This window comes from Haliaeetus albicilla, chromosome 12, assembly GCF_947461875.1.
Source record: "Haliaeetus albicilla chromosome 12, bHalAlb1.1, whole genome shotgun sequence".
NCBI classification, from domain to species: domain Eukaryota; kingdom Metazoa; phylum Chordata; class Aves; order Accipitriformes; family Accipitridae; genus Haliaeetus; species Haliaeetus albicilla.
Window position 1 is genome coordinate 43,275,388 of NC_091494.1, and position 17,707 is coordinate 43,293,094.

The 17,707-nt window shown below is 41.7% G+C and overlaps 1 protein-coding gene across 4 annotated transcripts in view; it reads left to right on the plus strand.

The window, feature by feature from the left end:
* The window catches only part of ASPSCR1 (ASPSCR1 tether for SLC2A4, UBX domain containing), a 51,220-nt gene that overhangs the window by 20,714 nt on the left and 12,799 nt on the right, over nucleotides 1-17,707 (plus strand). For all 4 annotated transcript variants that reach the window (XM_069799571.1, XM_069799572.1, XM_069799573.1 and 1 more), the window contains 5 exons: nucleotides 3,248-3,387; nucleotides 5,873-5,954; nucleotides 6,836-6,902; nucleotides 7,840-7,902; nucleotides 8,203-8,255. In XM_069799571.1, the coding sequence (XP_069655672.1) occupies nucleotides 3,248-3,387; nucleotides 5,873-5,954; nucleotides 6,836-6,902; nucleotides 7,840-7,902; nucleotides 8,203-8,255 (405 nt within the window). The remainder of the gene's footprint in view (nucleotides 1-3,247; nucleotides 3,388-5,872; nucleotides 5,955-6,835; nucleotides 6,903-7,839; nucleotides 7,903-8,202; nucleotides 8,256-17,707) is intronic.

Genomic DNA, 17,707 nt, shown 5'->3' on the forward strand with positions numbered 1-17,707 from the left:
TCAGAGGCAAAATGATGATGTCTTTTGGTTGCTAAGCAGTGCTTAGCAGACACCTTGCGCTGCCCTTCTCTGATCAGACCCTGTCATGCAATTCTGGAACTGAGTTGCAGAAACTCTGAAAAACAAGCTCAAACCACCTGAATTATGTTTCACAAAACCTCACTCATTACAGATCTCTCCAGAGGTCTCACTCTGTTATTGGGGGTTAGCTGAAAATTTAACATTAGGGAATTCTTACTCTAATTGTGTATTTTTGCAGTCTTGTTAGACATGCACAGATATGGTTCTTCTTCTGTACAGATAAGTATGTTTCTTCATGTTAAGTAGTAGCTAAGTAATTTGTCTTGGTTTGGAAGTTAAGATACTCAGTGTTGACTGGGGAAACAGATAAAATTATAGACTTAAGAGCTAAAAGGTAGCTGTGTGTCTCTGCAGGGCCAGTACAGGTATGCTGCAGAGAATTAAACGGGGACATCTTGGCTGGGTGTAAGTTGGAGGTCAAGAACAGGGCATTTATGTCTGGGAAGTGGCAGATTTTGTATCACATCACATAGGTAGTTCTGGTAGGCTGGGGAAAGGCTTTAGAGGGGAAGTTCCTGACTGTCTGTTTGCAGTACCTTGTTGGCAATGGAGACCCATTCGTTTGAACGAAGATGTCTGGAAAGCGACACTTGATTGACAGTTCTAACATACAGTGGTCTGAAGCAGCGACCCCACAGCGAGGAAGAGGGTGAACGCTTAGGACTGGAATATACGTCTGCCTTCTGCTATTTCGTGATTTCTGATGTCTTGGCTGAAGTCTTTAGCTACTACCATCATTTGGGCAGTGACTGACGCTTTCCCTGTGGAATCCTGCTGCTGTTAGGATTAGCTAAAGTGCTTGCTAGAGCCAATACTAAATGGTAAGTTTAGGATTTGCTGATGCAGACATTGGAATTATCTCCATTGTATGCCAGCACCCTTCACAATGTGCCATAGGATATGCCTGCTCAGTCTTACGGTTTTTTGATGGTTTTTGGAAGGAGAAGTCTATTTTCAGTATGTGTGTGTTTAGAATGAAATGTTAGAATGAAATGAAACTTAAGCCTGTTTGAGGAGATTGAAGCATACCTCATTATTGGGGAGGCCTGATTAATTCTCCTCTGGCTTCTGACATCGATCTGACCTTACCAGACCAGCCGCAGGCAGCAGTTAGGACTGTTGTGCAACAGGCCCTTTCCCAGAGGGTGGCTCTGCACGCTCAGGATCACTCCTGCAGTGCTGGGCATTCCTCCCCCCAGCCCCAGGAAAGCTGCAATCAGGCTCCTTCACCCGCTAGTTAGAGCTGACCCTGCTCAACTTTCTAAAAGTAGCCAAGGGTCCCACCCACACAACCTCGCTCTTTTAATTTCTCAAATTACCCTTTAGTGCCCACAAGCAGGGTGAACATTGCCTTGTAATTTGTGTTGTTGCTTTTGACAATTGAGGGAGACTCCTTCTGTTCCCAAGGGGCCTGTGCCTGGGGGGAGGGAGAATACATGGAACAGATGGAAGGAGGACATTTGGGCATTAATTAGGATTTGAAAGAGTATATGAGGGGAGAAGAAATGGGCATCAGGTTTGTTCATACAGCCTAGAGCTGTGTTAGGCTGGCAGCTGACTGTAAAGAAATGTTACATTAACTATCAAAGTTTTTGTTCTCGTGGGGTTCTTCAGTCATGGACTGCTTCCCCCCTGCATCTCTTGTAGCCTGCAGTACGCTATTCCATTTGTTTTCAAGCTTTGTGCATTTAAACATTTCTGTGATTTAAAACGTTTGAATTGTTCAAGAGCCAATAGGTGTAACTGCTTCTTGTGCATTTGAATACGGTAGTGGTTTATAGTCACCTACTGGCACAGCTGCTGCTTTTGACATAAGGGAAGGTAGCCAGTATCTAAGCTTTTCTAAATTGGGAGGGATACATAATGTCACTCTCTCTTCAGATGCAGGGAATGCTGTTTCTCTGATATGTTGGGGGTGGGTAGGGGTGGGGTTTTAGTTTGGGATTTTGGGGGATTGTGGGTTTTGGTGTTATTTTTTTAATAACTGCAGCAACCACAGTTACAGGCCAGGACACAATTGTGCTGAAAGGTTTGCCATCATGATATCCAACTCCCAGTTCTGGGCTCTGGAGGCAGGGGGAGCAGAGCAGCCAGGCTGCCTCTGCCCTGCTGAGCAGGTGAGAGGGGTGTCTTGGCTGTCTGAGGTCTGTGTGCTGCCTGAATGGCCTATCCTCAGCATCTGGGGTGTAGGGAAAGTTGCCGATAAATGTATTAAGTACTTTTATTGCAGCTAATGCATACGGTGAACTGTTCCTCTCGCATCTGTCTGCTTTGCCTGCAACAAAGGCTGATTTCAGTGCTAAGTACTTTGTAAGTGCAAAACAAAAGGATTTTCACTAAGGGAGCTCTCTGCACACCAGAAGCCAGGTTAAAAATTTGAAATACATACGGTGAAACCCTGCAGTGGCTCAGTTCAGAGAACTCAACAGGTCAAAAACTACCTTACCAAAACAAAGGATTGTTCTCTAGAGCAAGAAGAAATGGAGTGAGCCCTGGTTGGGAACTAGTGCTGTTGGTTCTGTGGCAAGAGAACGTGAAGTGAAGAGAACGGAAGATATGATGCGAGCCAGGAGTGCATGGCAGATGATAAACTTAAAAGGGCAGTTTATAGTCTGTAGTATGAAGAATAGCACCTGTGTAAGTTGTATATTGCCTGTAGAACGGTAGGGAAGTGATTACATACCGAGAGGTTTGGAGTAGAGCAGAGAGAGGTAGGTTATGGCTTTGGGATAGGAGTAATTTGTGAGTACTTGTAACTAGCTAGAAATATGCTTCAGCTGCAAAATATCATTGTATTGTAAGTGAAGAGATTCCCCAGGCACTCTGTGGAAAGGAGTCATCTCTCCTTACGTTAGGTATCTGACTGCTGAGGTTATTACCCTGAGCTTCCTATACTGACAGTGGAGAGCAGCTAACTGCTAGGGTGTGACTCAGCTGACAATATAGATTCCTGCTGCTTGTTGGGAGGAATTGTGCCTCAAGCTCTATCAGCTATAAAAAATGGCAACACTGACAACCTCTGTATTGTTAGTTTGATCTTGGTGACATGAATTCCACACTAATGAGTGTATTTCAGTTTGCAAATACTGTCCATTTACTTTTTTCGGGAACTTTATAGCATAAGTAATGCATTTAAGACTAATCAAAACTTATTTTTATTCTGTAGCTTGTAGAACGAGAGCCACTTGTATGTCACCTAGACCTACTAGAACCACTTTCTTCTGGCCCAGAAGAGCTTCCTGATGAGTTTTTTGAAGTCACAGTGGATGATGTACGGAAACGTTTGGCACAGCTGCAGAGTGAGAGGCAAGTTCCCTTTCTGCTGGCAAGTGAGATTGCTCCATATCCTTTTGTTAAGCAGAGTGACACTATGCATCTATAGCTGGCTGTGATCCCTGGGTAAAGGGTTGTAGATAAGTTACTGGGTGTGGAATTAATGATCAGCACTGGAAATCTCTACCCTTTACGCCATTTGAGTTCAAGGGCTATGTCCTGTTTCAGTGACAGAACCTATGCTTTTGTGTGAATCAATTGAGCATTTGTGCATGGGATAATGGTTTCATGTGGATGTTGAAAATTTCATCGTGAAGTGTCTGTGATGCCTGTGTGGTGATAAGTTTATCTGAGAACCTCAAGCTAATCAGGGATGGGCTCTCACTGAGAAAGGATTAAGAGAAAGATTCCTTCCCATGTTCTGCATTTCAGGGTTATTCAAAGCCACTTAACACCCCACCTCTTTTTCTTTTTTTCCTTCTCCCTTCTGAAAGAGAAGCCATCGCCTTTGTAATTAGATGTGCTCTTATTGCTAGAGGCCCAAAGTAGTGGTGAGTTCTTGCTACCTGTTTTGATCTGACTTCATGTTAGCTGTTAGGAATTAAATGCATGGAATTTGTAACTTGTGATGGACAAACGTATGAGCTCAGTGATCCAGCTTCATAAGAATAAGTCTCACTGACTTCAGTAGTAGCTAGTAGCATTTTCAGCCAGTAAGAAACACCTTGTGTTTTAAGTAACAGGATTAACCTTTTATTAGATCTCATCAGAAGAGACCAACTTTGAGACATTGCCCAAATGGAAATAAAGCAAAATCAAACTTAGCCACAAATGAAGACGTGAGAATGTTTGGAACACACACAAAGAAGGGGAAGAAGTATAGGAAGCTGGACTAATAACTATGCATCTCACTGTTCAAGTAGCTTGCTGTCAAATATTCATGATTTTACTGTACTGTTATTCCAGTTCTGAACTAAAAACTCAGATTAAGATAAACTAGCCTCCCTATCACAACACCATTTTCCTGCCTATATGTTCCATAAAGGAATTAATTTCATGAAAGTATTTAGTTTCAAGTGGATCCTAACATTCCTTTAAACATCACAAGCATTGTCCGAGACTGTGGGACAGCCTACTTTATGCTGTAACTAAGTCTGAGTTGAACTTTTTACTTAGAGCTGATTTTTTTCCCCACAGGCCGCTGAAATCCACATGAGTACACAGATTGGCCTGAAAATTGCTCTGCCGCTTGTGGGTCTGGAGTATTTAGTGGTACAAATGTAGGGTCATTTGGTTGGGGGTTACTGGAATACAGCCCCCTCAGAAAAAAGACCTAATTTCCAAATTTGCTGAAGCTTGTAATCCCTTTTTCCCCTCACAGCCAGGGATAAAAATAAAGGCAAGTTACACATGAGACTGATACCAGTTGGCTTCTGATCTCAGCTGGTGAATCTTAACAAAAAGTAGCTGCATACAATACAATATTTTAAATGTAATTAGAATTTAATTCTGACTTCATCAAGAGCTGAAAATTGGTGCAAATCAGCAATAGGTACACAAAGAAGGAATGGAGCGGGTTAGTTTCATGTTTGCTTTTCAGATTGTGAGTTGGCACTTTCAGAGCATCTTGGAATGTGGTGTACCAGCTGACAGTTCTGGGTACAATTGGTGAAGTAAGCCTGTAGTTATTTTGTTCAGCAGCTGTTCCTGAGATACCTCAATGATTCTTAAAAAGAGGTCCTTCAAACTGTATAGGTGTGAGAGATTAACTTGCAAATAGTTGTGCAGAATTACATGATCAAATGTTTCACCAAAATCTCGCCTAGTCAATCAGTTATTCAGAATTAAGTGCAAACAAGGAAAAGGGACTAAAGCTGAACATGGGATCTGTTGGATCTAAGCTTATTTCTTTGCTTACAGGGAAATATAGAATTGTTTTCTTGAATTTATTGTTTCATCTTAAATACAGGTACTTTTGGTTGTGGGTTTTTTTTTTTTTGTGCCCACTACTCCTTTTAAAACATCAGCCTACAATGCTACATCTTGAATGATCTGAAACTTCTCATTTTTGTTTTGTTTCCCTGTTGCTAATTACTACCCGTTAATTTCTTGTGCCAGCATTGTTTTTCAGCTTCAGTACCTCTTCTCCCTTCCTGGAGTAATCACGCAACTTTAGTGTCTGTTTTATTGGATTAGTAAGTCCATCTCTTCTTGAGTAGTCTAAGCAAACGTTCCCCTGCTGCTCTTAATATCTTTTTCTGGCATCTGCTGTGGTGAACTTACTTTTAAACATGTACAAGAAAAGTAATTTTATACAGTATTGTTGCTGATGCTCCATAGTTCCATACATGAGATTTTGGGGTTGGAACCACAGGACGTGGGAAAAAAGCTGTGAGGGATGCATGGAACAGTTGAGCAGTTCTCATCAGTCCTGCTTGGACCTTTCGCTTTCTTAATAAAATAAAAATATATCTTAAAATCACAGAAGTGAAAGCTTGTCTTCTTCTCATGTATCTAGGAAACGCCTGGAAGAAGCTCCACTGATGACAAAATCTTTGAGGGAGGCTCAGCTGAAGGAGAAGTTAGAGCGTTACCCAAAGGTAGCCTTTGTTCTTTTTCCAGTCCCTCTGGCTAGTCCAGACTTGGGGGTTGAGTAACTTTAGGAATGAGTTGTGATCAATAGGATCTTGAGCTACTTAGAAGAAGACTTTTCAAATTCCCATCCCTGTTAATTGTTTGTGGAACTTCTGTAACAGTTGTACCATGTAAAATCAGCTGTCATGTAATGATGTGGTTGAGTGGCAGGCAATATAGCTCCTTTTATTTTGTTTCAGATGTTTCAAACCCCTTATGTTGTGCGCACATCAGTCTGTATGACTGAGCTTTCCTAACTGCCTCTTTTCTGTAGAGTCTGACATTTTGATAGTATCTCATTACAAGTTAAATGATAAGATGTTACAGATTGGAGATATCTTACTCTGCAAGTACAATCCTAATGCAGTATTTGTCTTTGGTGATTTATTGCAAAAAAATAAGAGATTAAGTTCCCAAGTTAAGTGCTTTCTGACCAATGGTGGAAATGGAATGATATGAGTTACTTCAGATCTATCGCAGGAGGATTCCTGCTGCTATGGACACTTCAGAGTGCTGATACACTATCTGTACCTGTCCCTGGGTGATTTTCTACTTTGTGCATCACCTAGCACAGGGAGCTCCTACTCTGAATAAGTGCTGCTGCATTGTACATCACGCTGTTTCTATAGATCAGCTCTCTTACAGCCTGTGAAAGCCAGGCAGCCCACGTTTTCCAAGGAGCTGCACAGTAATTGTTAGCCAGTATGCTCTTCTATCCCTGTAGAGTAAATATCTCAAATATACCCATTTAAAAAAACCCAAAACTTGCTTGCAAATTCTAAGCCAAGGACAGGTGTTACAGAACAGCCATAAGCAGCTGACCTAATGTGCTTTGCCTCTAACTTAGGTGGTATTGAGAGTCCGTTTTCCAGACCGTCACGTTCTACAGGGGTTCTTCCATCCTAGTGAAACTGGTAAGAGCAATCTCCGCTTCAGTCTGTGTAGCTGCAGCTAACCTCTCTCATCACTGATTAGTTGCATGACAAAAGAGAGGGGCTCTGGACAGATCTTTCTGCTGTCCAGTGAAGTAATACTGCTCTGAAAAAGCAGCACTAGCTAGTTACACTGTCCTTATAGGGCCCCTGAACAGGATGAGAAAAGAGTCTGGGGTAATTAACTTAGTTAAGGGGAGTTTATTTTCAGGACTACTTGATGGAGACTGTTAGGCTACTTGATGACAAAATATTTGTGCTCAAGAAACTGTCCCACTTGACATCCCATTGTTTGTGTCCAACTGGTATGTTACTGAGATGAGTTTAGACACTTCCTCTATGTTAGCCCTTAAAAAGTTTTGGGGGAAAAACAACAACACCCCCCCCCAATCCAAAATAAAACCAAAAAAACAGGAAGAAGAAAAAGCTTTACCTACTGTAGTAAGCTGAACCTTCAGGGGATGAATCTTTCTGCCTCTGTCAGTTGACAAAAGGTGGTCAGACCATACACCAAGTAGCCCTTAACTGTTGTTAATGAAGATCCTCTTATTCTCAGCTGGCAGTGATGGTTACCTACACAATTTTTTTTATACATTGGTATGGAACAAGAACTAATAACTAGTTACCAGAGTCTCACCTGGCTGGCCTCTGCAAATCTTGCGGCTGGTATTGGATTTCCTAGGAAGAACTTTACTGGCATCCTTAGATTTTGCTAAGGGACCAGCATGTCTTAAGTGTTTTTTTGTTTGTTTGTTTGTTTTTCTCCAAGATATTTGTAACAGTGTAACAGTGTTCTTTTGAGGAAAAGGCAATCTACAGTCGTCGTAGAGGGCAATTCTGCTGTTGCAGGTTTGCCTTTTTTCCTGACATCTGAAGAAACAAATGTAATTCAGTAAACCTTTCTCTCCTTTTTTCACAGTTGGCATTTTGAGAGACTTTGTAAGAAGCCACCTTGCAGATGCAGACTTGCCATTTTATTTGTGTGAGTGTGCTGTTGGTAATATTTGGCCTTACTTTACAAAGCCTGTTCCTAGCTGTGGTGCATATGGGATCTTGTGATGCCATGAGGTATGACCTGGGGAGAAATTCCTTCCCTAAATACAGCCTCAGAGTTCATAGAACCTGCTCACTTAGCCATGTTATGCTTCCACCTAATAAGAAGCCTATGTGGGCAGTGTGAATGTGTCACTTCTTTAAAGAGCAGTAATCCCTCCCATACCTGCTATATTTATTGTTTTGGTTGCTGGGTGGTCCTGTTTTGTAACTTGTTTTTTAACTTCAGTTATTGCACCTCCCAGAACCATCTTGAACGATGAAAGTTTGACACTCTTTGAGGTAAGGACTCACATGTGTGCTCTGTGATTCTTTCTGACTTGCTGCTCTCCTTCACCCTGCCATATGCTTTAGTTACTTTTAAAAGAAGCCATATAATGTTGTGATCCCTGTAGGCTTCTGCTTAGCCAAGACTAATGGAACCAGGTGTTTTGGAGCACAAGCTCTTCACCAGAAGAGGTCCACCTCGTGCAACAATATGCACTGGCATTTTGTGGCAGAGTTGTGGGGGGTTTGCATTGTTTCATACATACACTCGGTGCCTTATGGAGTCTGAACTGTATTTAACCTTGAAATGTTATTACAAGAGCTGAGCTAATGTGAGTTTGCTCTATGTGTAGTTGGTTTAGTATAGTAGGAGATGTGAGACTGGATAGGTAACTGTTTTCAATTTCTACAGCAGGAGCTAGAGGCCATATTAGACAAAAATCTGACCTTTTTGATAATCACTGTGTGAGAATTTATTTTAAGCCAGCTTGTACGTTTAGGAATATGTACTCTCGATGTGTAACTTTTCTCAAAGGCTGAAATTTAGCTTTTTCAAATCCAGATTCCTGGAGGTTTTTTGCAAATGTCGGATAAGGTGGTCTTGAAGTCTCTGGTCAGAGACTCTTGGCTGTGTAAATCATACACGTGTTCAGAGACTGATTGACTGATTTTGCCAGTGACTTTGCCCCAGACTCATGCTGTTTAAAATGGGCTGTCATTCAGAACTTCATGGACATTTATAGAGTGATGCTCTGAAGATCACTTGCAGGGTAAAGGGTCAAGCAGACTGCAGTGTGAGTTTTTGGTTGATCCCCCTGAGGGAGCAGAAGGGGTGGGGCAGGGAGAGGGATACAGAAAGGGACTTTTCAGGCAGCATGGTGAATTAGGTAGGGATTAGCATGCCTCTGAAGTTGTTTGTAATGGAGCTTTCCAAATTCCACAACTTCCTGACCAGGCCATGTGGAAGAGATACACATGCAGCTGCTTTTAGACTATTGAATGTTCAGGGAAGCAAAGTGTGGATCTCTGTGTTCGCAGTGGGAAGTCTCTCCCCTTGCTAACACCCTGTTAAGAATTCTTTGCTGAAATTTGAAGTTTTGGGAGTGGTTTTATTGACGATGGAGTTCCTTGTATTGTCACCATGCAGGTGACAGGTTTAGCTTCCTGGGGAGTCTTGAGCTTCTAGGGGATCACAGCCCTGTTTGGTTCTGTGGTTCGAGAATTGCTATGCCGTAGCTCTTGGCCTCCACCCAGCTTTACAGCCTGAGGACCGCTCTGTTTCTGTCAGCCTTCCTACTCTCTACTTGACCATGGCCTCTGTTCAAATGTGCAGTGTGCATGGCTGTGCTTCTCCCACTGACAGGAATGGGACAGTGTATGTGTTGGTAAGACATAATGTCATCATGGGTGGGGAGAACAATGATTTTCTTTTCAAAGCCATTTTGTGTATTTTAATTAATAATGAAAATAGCAGTGGAAAGCGCTTTGTGTTTTTGAGCCAGGACATTTTGCCATTCAGGCATGAAGGCAGTTCTCCCAGCTTCCTCTGACTTGTGCCATCTCACCCACATCTGCCACCCAAAACACTTGTCTCAAGGCACACATGGTAACCATGATGGGAAATGCAAAGGACAAATCTTGTCTTCAGATTTCTGAGAAATCCCACGAAGGGGAAACTGGCTGTGGTTGCATTGCTAATGATATATTTGGAAAACATTCAGAGGAACAGCAGATAATAAAAAATGTTCTGCACTTGTTAGTTCTGAGGCAAAGGAAGCAGCTGTAGAGCTGTGACTAGTACAGACTGGTCTGACATGACACAAGCACACTACTCAGCCTCTCTCTCTGTTTCTCTTTTTTTTTTTTCTTGCTTTCTTTTTTTTTGGTCCTAAGCTGTCATGTCTGGGCACATCCCTCACCTAGAGTTGCTTTACATACATTTTCTAACATGCTTTTTTTTGGAAAGCTTTTTTAATCATTCCAAAGCATGGTCTCTCTGCAGCTCTCACCAATAGAGCTCGCCGGCATAAAATGGGTGTTTTCCTGTCTTTTTCTAAGATTTGGCTGGGATGTGTTCCCTGACTTCCTGTCTCAGCCTTCAGACTTGTGTCCCTACAAAATATACTGCTTTCTTTTCAGTGTCTCTGTAGGAAGTGATACTCTCCCCCACCCCGTACGCCACGTTTTCCCCTAGAATCCCATGGGCTTCAAGTTTTGGCACTATTTATTTTTTCTTTAAGATGGGCTTTTTGCTTGTTTGTTTTAAGTACATCCTAGGTGTTGAAGACTCACAATCTGCCTCTGTAATAAACCTTTTACTTTTCTCAGTTCATTTTCTGTTGGATGTTTTGTTGCTTCTTAGAATTCAAGGTACTTACTTTTCTGATGCTGCTTTCTTCCATTGTTTTTGGTCACTGTTGGAAAATACCCTGTCTGCTTATGTGCCTGTCCTTACCACCTTGAAATCTCCTGTGACCATTCTTTTCCACTCTTTTGGTTAGCTTCTAAATCCTTTGCATACCATACTCATTCCACACAGAAAAGGAGGTTTCTCTGCCTTTTCAGTAAACTTGAATGCAGCACCTTCTTTACTGACCTGTATCTGCCTCCTATTCATCCAGCCTCTGATGCCGTCTCTGGTCTCCGTTGTTAGCTTTGGTCTGTCTTCTAAATGAAGTTTAAAATCCTCTGCTTACCTATATTTACCCCTTGCCCACTTCCCCCTCTCCCACAACGCTGTTCTTTTTTGTTTGTTTTTTTTTTTTCCTTTTCTCTTTTTCAGCATACATCTAATGTTTCTCTGGATGTCTTCCGAAACATAACTTGTTCAGTGAAACACCACAGAAATAATTACGTCTCCCTGTCTTTGAATCACAAACTTTATGGCAGGAATTTTGTTTAATTTGCTGTGTAAAAGCCTTTGTTCCGTACCTGGCACCATTACTTCTGCTTGTTACATGTGTGGCAATTTCCTAGTTTCCTCGTTGTGACATTTACTGTGGAATTCATTCCTCGCGGCAGCTCTGTGAAACATAAAAACAGTGTTAAATTAGTGCTCTGTAAAGTCTTCGAGGTGCCTTACAGCCCAGTCTTTTAGACTCCTTTAGAAATCACAGCTTGGTGAAGAACCTGGTCAATTTTAGTGTCAAGCATCTTCAATTTGTAGTGGCTTTCCCAAGACTGAACTGCTTGCTGTGTCACATGGCAAAGGTGCAAAGCCTTGACATTAGTACAAAACTGTGACTGTTCATAGAATCATATCACAGAATCATAGAATGGTTTGGGTTGGAAGGGACCTTGAAGATCACCTAGTTCCAAGCCCCTTGCCATGGGCAGGGACACCTTCCACTAGACCAGGTCGCTCAAAGCCCCATCCAACCTGGCCTTGAACACTGCCAGGGATGGGGCATCCACAGCTTCTCTGGGCAACCTGTTTCAGTGCCTCACAGTGAAGAACTTCTTCCTTACATCTCATCTAAATCTACCCTCTTTCAGTTTAAAGCCCTTGTCCTATCACCACATGCCCTCGTAAAAAGTTCCTCTCCAGCTTTCTTGTAGGTCCCCTTTAGGTACTGGAAGGCTGTCATAAGGTCTCCTGGAGCCTTCTCTTCTCCAGGCTGAACAATCCCAACTCTCTTAGCCTGTCTTCAGGGGGCAGATGTTCAAGATAATGGTGCTTGAAAGCTGAAAATTCTCCTTCAAATTGACTGTTTCAAGGGGTGATTTTTCTCATATCTCACTTCCTCTGTGTCAACACAAAAGAATAACAACATCCAATTAAGATAAAGGGTGGCAAATCCAAAGTTGATTTAAGAAATTTTTTTCATGCACCATGTAATCACAGTGTAGTCTAATTAAACTGTAATTAGAAAGTAGTTGTGTTGAGAATTTGGGCATAATTAAAGAAAAATTGATTTTTAAAGCATAATCTAGGTATACAGAATCATTACAATTATTTGCAAAATGTGGAAAGCAAGTAAAATCTCATGCTTAAAATATTTTTTAGGGATTGTAGCATGATATTATGAAGAGATTATTATGACATTACTTAACAGTTGTATGACTTGGCATTTTCTTCTTAACCAGCTGGCTCTGTGTAGGTAAATGTAGTGATGCATGTGTGAGGAAAAATAATTTGAACTTCATATGCATCTCAATGAGCTCTTGGGCTGATTGTTACTACTCTGGAGCAAAGTCTTAAGGTGATGAAATCATCAGCTCATTACTGAATAGTAGTCAAAACTGAAACAACCTCCTTTCCAAAACCCAGAATACTCAGAACGAAATAGATAATAAAGAACATCACTGTGTCATTGTATGAAACCAGGATTTGCTTGCATCTTGAATAATGCATGCAGATCCAGTCTCTCATCTTAAAAAGGAGCAGGTAAAGGTGCAGAGAAGGGAAATAAGGATCATCAGAGGCTGGAATGGCTCCTGCATAAAGAATGACTAAGTAGGCTAGGACTTGTCAGTCTGCAAAAGATGTGACTGGCAAAGAAATAACATATCAAGGAGAAGCTGAAAGGGATTGATTTCTTACTGTGTCCAGTACAAGAGTGAGTGCCATCAAGTGAGGAGAGCAGGAGCTAGAATGGGTGGAAGGAGGTAGTTGTTCATATCACAGGAAACTGAAGTGTGGAATTCCTTGTCACAGGGTGCTATATACTAAAAGTATATACTGGTTCAAGAGAAAGTTGGATGCTCTACTGAGAGTCTCTCTTAATATATAGAAACCATCTCAGGAAGCTTCTGAACTGAAAATCATTGCTAGCTAATAGTGTTAGGGGAAAGCATCCCATGTAAGTGAAGAGCAAGGATAGTCGTCTCTGTGCATCTGTGGTTTTTTTCACTGTTAGAGACTGGATACTGGCTGGACTGAATAGACTTTTGGTCTGTATACAGTTGTTCTTGCGTCTTTCTGTATTGCTGGAGGTGGACTGACCAGGCTACCTTGGCAACTTACCTGACCCGACAGCAATCCCTATATTGACTCAACTACCCTATAGATTGAATGATAATGGACTAATACACATGAAACAATACACAAAATTTAATGTATAGCAGAGGATTTAAACTGGTATATATGACTTGTTTCTTTGAATATACTGGGATAATTAAGCCTTTGTAACTTTACTGCCTGTTAGGTGTTTAAGGTTTGTTTTTTTTCAGCTTTATGATTTCATTAACAGAACTATTTTGTATATAATTCTCCAATTTTAATAAAAAGAAAATACAGACTGTATGAGCCTTAGAGTTCTGGAGAAAACAGCTGATAATATCAGTGGAATTTGTTAGATTTTTCCCTTGCTATTTGACATCCTATGTAACATTTCATGTCTGTGAAAAAAAGATGCAAAGTATAAGCAACTTGTTCACGAGGTGGTGTGTTCTTCTGTACTATGCAAGTGATGATGTGACACATATAGGTAATGGAAAATAAGTATGTGAAACAATAAGGGCACTGCAAACTCCTTCTAACCAGGTGTCCTGCAGAAGCTTTTTTTTTTTGCATACTAATTTTTATTCTTTCTCGAGGTGTTTCTGCTGAAAACCCTAAGGTGGATGTTTGTCATTTTAAAGGAACTTTATCTGAGTAATTTAGGCAGTGGATGCATAGCTGCTGGTCACAGCTGAGTCAGCTGAAGAGACTGCTGCCCCAGTTATTCTCACAGCTGTCACCTAGGTTACTATCTATTTCATTCTACATGAGTTGGGTAAATATAAACAGTTTAAATAACAGACATTTGCAGGCTCAGGTCTCTTGACTGAGGTGTATTAGAGTCTCATAACATGCAAATCCAAGTGATTGTTAGTATTTTGCAATGAGTGGTAGTGGTGGGCTGAAGGAAGTAACCTTTTCAGGGGTATGGTTTTAGCTGGAAGGGAATGTGTGTCTGCAACATCATGAAAGTAAAGGTTTTGCTCACATATGTCGCTCACACCCTACAAGAGTTTGCTGATGCAGTTATGCCAATGGACCCAAGCAAACTTTCTCTGCAGGCGACCTTGCTAAAGTTCATGGTGAGTTTAAAGAACTCACTTTTGAGTTTTGTATTTTTTCTCCTGCAGTTCAGTATACAAACTTGGCAAAGTTTATACTTGTAGTGTACCTTGTCCCCATAGCCCATGTGGTGCAGAACCTCAGATGGTTGGAAATGTGTATGCAGTTATAGGTATTTAACACTCTATATTTTTTCACCATGCACGTTCAGTGTGACATTTCAAAATGCTATTGTTTTCAAAAGGTTATCCCCAGAATTAGGAAAGCCCATCCAGTTCGTTACAGCTGACTTGCAAAAATGAGTTGATGGTGAAAGGAGCAGACCAGAGCATTTTTGTAATCAAGTTGTTTTTCTTAAAAAAAAAAAAAAAAAAAAATTTAAATCAAATTATTCAGGGAGGCTTTAGCCTTGACTGCAGGGCCCTAGGGCATTGGAAATGAGTGCATGATTTGACCCAAATGCTTGAGGCTAGCAACACTGCTCTAATGAGGTAAGCAAAGTAGCTGTTTAGCAATGGGGAAGACGTGTCGCTAGATTGGCAAGAAAGAGCAGGGGAATTGATTTGTTTGAGGAGCAAAGAAATACCTGTACGTTCAGGGTGAGGTGTGAGAAGGGAGAAGGCTGCAAGGGGCTGAGGCAACTTGGAAGGATAAAATGGGGTGAAGGGAGCAGAAAGAAATGTGTGCCTGGGTGGGGTTGGGTTCCACTGTCTATTTAGAGTTTTAGATTTTGGGGCAATGGCTTCTGTGCTGCCAGGAATGTGTGCTGAGGGAAGGGCACACAAATATGTGCATTAAAGCCCTGAAGTTGTTTGATAAAGCTGGGTGTAAAATGGCCATTATGTAAAATGGGCTTAGAGATTCAAAGAGCTGTATTTCATGCCAGTGACCATGTAGCCCGTGTCCCTTGCCTGAGGCCCTTCAGCCCTTTCAGGTCATGGTCTGTTATGGCAGGAATGATTCTGTGTGTTTATAAACATTTTATTTGGATGAAGCATCAAACAGGAAAAAAACAGTTCCTGCCGAGAACTTGTCATGCCATTCTGGTTACCCGTACTGGTTGTCAGAGACCACAGTGCTCTAACTTACTAGGATGGTGCTTCATCCCAGTTTAGGTCAGCTGATTCTGGGTGAAGCTTTGCTCCGCATTACCGGTGTAAATCCTTTTTCATCTTTAACTTTCCCTTGAGTCAGTGAAGGCCCCGTGCTGTAATGTCTTCTGCTTGGATAGGCTTTCCCTTCTTCTGCTGCAGATCTGAGTGCTTGGCAGGGGCTGAAGGGAGCTTTCTTCTCTGGGAAGAAATGGGTGCGGAAGTTGCTCTGGCTTTCGTGTCCCTGGCAACTGTGTTATTGTTGGATGCCCTTTTTATAGGCGGCTGTTACTAATTGGGCTGCTTTGCCTGAGCCTCAGTGCTCTTGGTAAAAATGACACTGGCCCAGACCAGGAGCAAGAGAGGTGATATTTCTGGTATTGGGCCAGGTGGGGCAGCACTGGGGACAGGACTTGCTCGCTGCTTTTCGCTTGCTCTCTAGTATTGCCTTCCAAACTATGAAATCTTCAGTCTGGGAAGAAGTTTGTGTGGGTTGGTATCGACGCTCTCTGCAGGGCTGAGGGGTGCAGAGCAGGCTGCAGTGCCTGGTCCTGCACTGGATGGGGTTAGGCTCTGTATGGGTGGGTTAGGTGAAGGCTTTGCCCCTTTCAGACATCATGTGGTGTGTAGAAGGGAAACCTTTTGTACTTTAGTCAGAGCTCCCCTTCTGTTTCCATTATCTGGAAGGAAAGAGATGGAAAGACCGAGCTGCTCTGTAAAGATAGAAGGCATAAGGTTAAGGTATTTTGTAAAATGTGTGGCTTTCAGGCTGGAGGAAGAGGAGCTTTTATGCTCAGGTGACCTTACAGCACCCAGCATCTCTGTAGTGTGAGAGCTTGTTCTGGAATAATGCTGTGTTTTGATACATAGGATGCAAATGTGAATGAAGTGCTGTGGAGTGTATGGTTCTTCCAGACATTGTAGGGAAAAGAAAGCACAGGTAAAGTAATGGAACAGCTTATTTCCCAAGCTTTCTTGAGGTATTTTTTTTGGAGCATGTGTGAAAGGTTGAGGAGGGAGGTTGTCTTTATCAGTAGTAGAGCTCTTTAAGTTTGTCTGGTTTTAGCATGTAACTGCCAAAATTCACAGCTTTTGCTCCAGGTGCTGTGTGTCCGTAGTGTTAGCAATAGCCTCCTGGAATGCTTTGCACCTGATGTGATTCCCTTGCAAAGATGCCTGCACATAACCTGACATTTGATTTTAATGGGACATTTCTTAGATTACTAGAAACCTATGTTTCTATTCAAAACAGGTACTACTGTGTTGTATCTAGCTATTCTGGATTTCTTCAACATTTAATGTCCATGTTGTCAGGCTGTTCACTTTTTCATACGCGTCTTACCTGAGCAGAAGATAACACGCCAAAATAGAGGTAGACTGTAGGTGCTTTGTAGAATACTGCTGGAGTGTATATTCATTATTCAGGAATGAAGTGACTTTCAGAGGAAGCAAAGGCAATTGTAAGGAAGTTTGCACTGAAATCTAAGTATCTCAGTGATAACTGTGAGCTGTAATTGAAATCGTATAAGCCTTAGAATCCTAACTTTCAGACGAGATTTTGTCTAATTACTGTTCCATATGTGCTTTGCCATTTTTTTTAATGTAGGTTATTCTCCTTTTGCTCTCAGGAACTTCTTAGATTCTTGTTCCCTAAGTATGGTGCTTAAACTCTTGAGAAACAGAAAATGAGAAATAGTTAAGAAAACCAAAGAGTAAAGGAATAGAGGCTGGCTTATGGCTTCTGCACAGTCCATTGTTGGTTTTCTAGGTTGCCTCGTGTCTTCTCAAAATGTATGATGCTGTCATGTCTAAATGTAAGTGGACTGTTATTATTACTTTTAAGCAGGACTGTGGCAGAGAAGCATCCAATTATTTATTCCCTTCAGTTTAGTCATAGGCTATTTAATTGCCTTCTGTTTTCTCCTCTTCTTTGAGAAATGCCTTGGTACATAGGGAATACTAGCAGCATCCTCCAAGGATATGGGAATTCTCTTGATGAACTTCAAAAGGATTTTCTAGAAACTTATGGTCTTTGCTGAGACTGTTGGAGGCAGAGCCTGCTTGAGCTCCAGCACAGAGTGTTCTGGACATTGACTACTGCCAGCCTAGATGTTTTAGGAACTTCTTGTCATGGAGACTGCATGATTTCTGATGGTATCACAAGCCCACCCTCTGCTAGGGTAGAGGGTAGAGTTGCTTCTTCTGTGATATGACTGGGAGCTGGTTGTTTGGAATTGCTTGTCCAATGTCAGACACAATTCACAGACTTGCACTAGCTTTCCCAGGTCTTGAGTTAGCAGTAGTAGGCTATCCTCTGCTCTATAGACTGACTGCCTTGGTGCTGTCTGTAAGAAAAAAGTGCATGGTGTCTG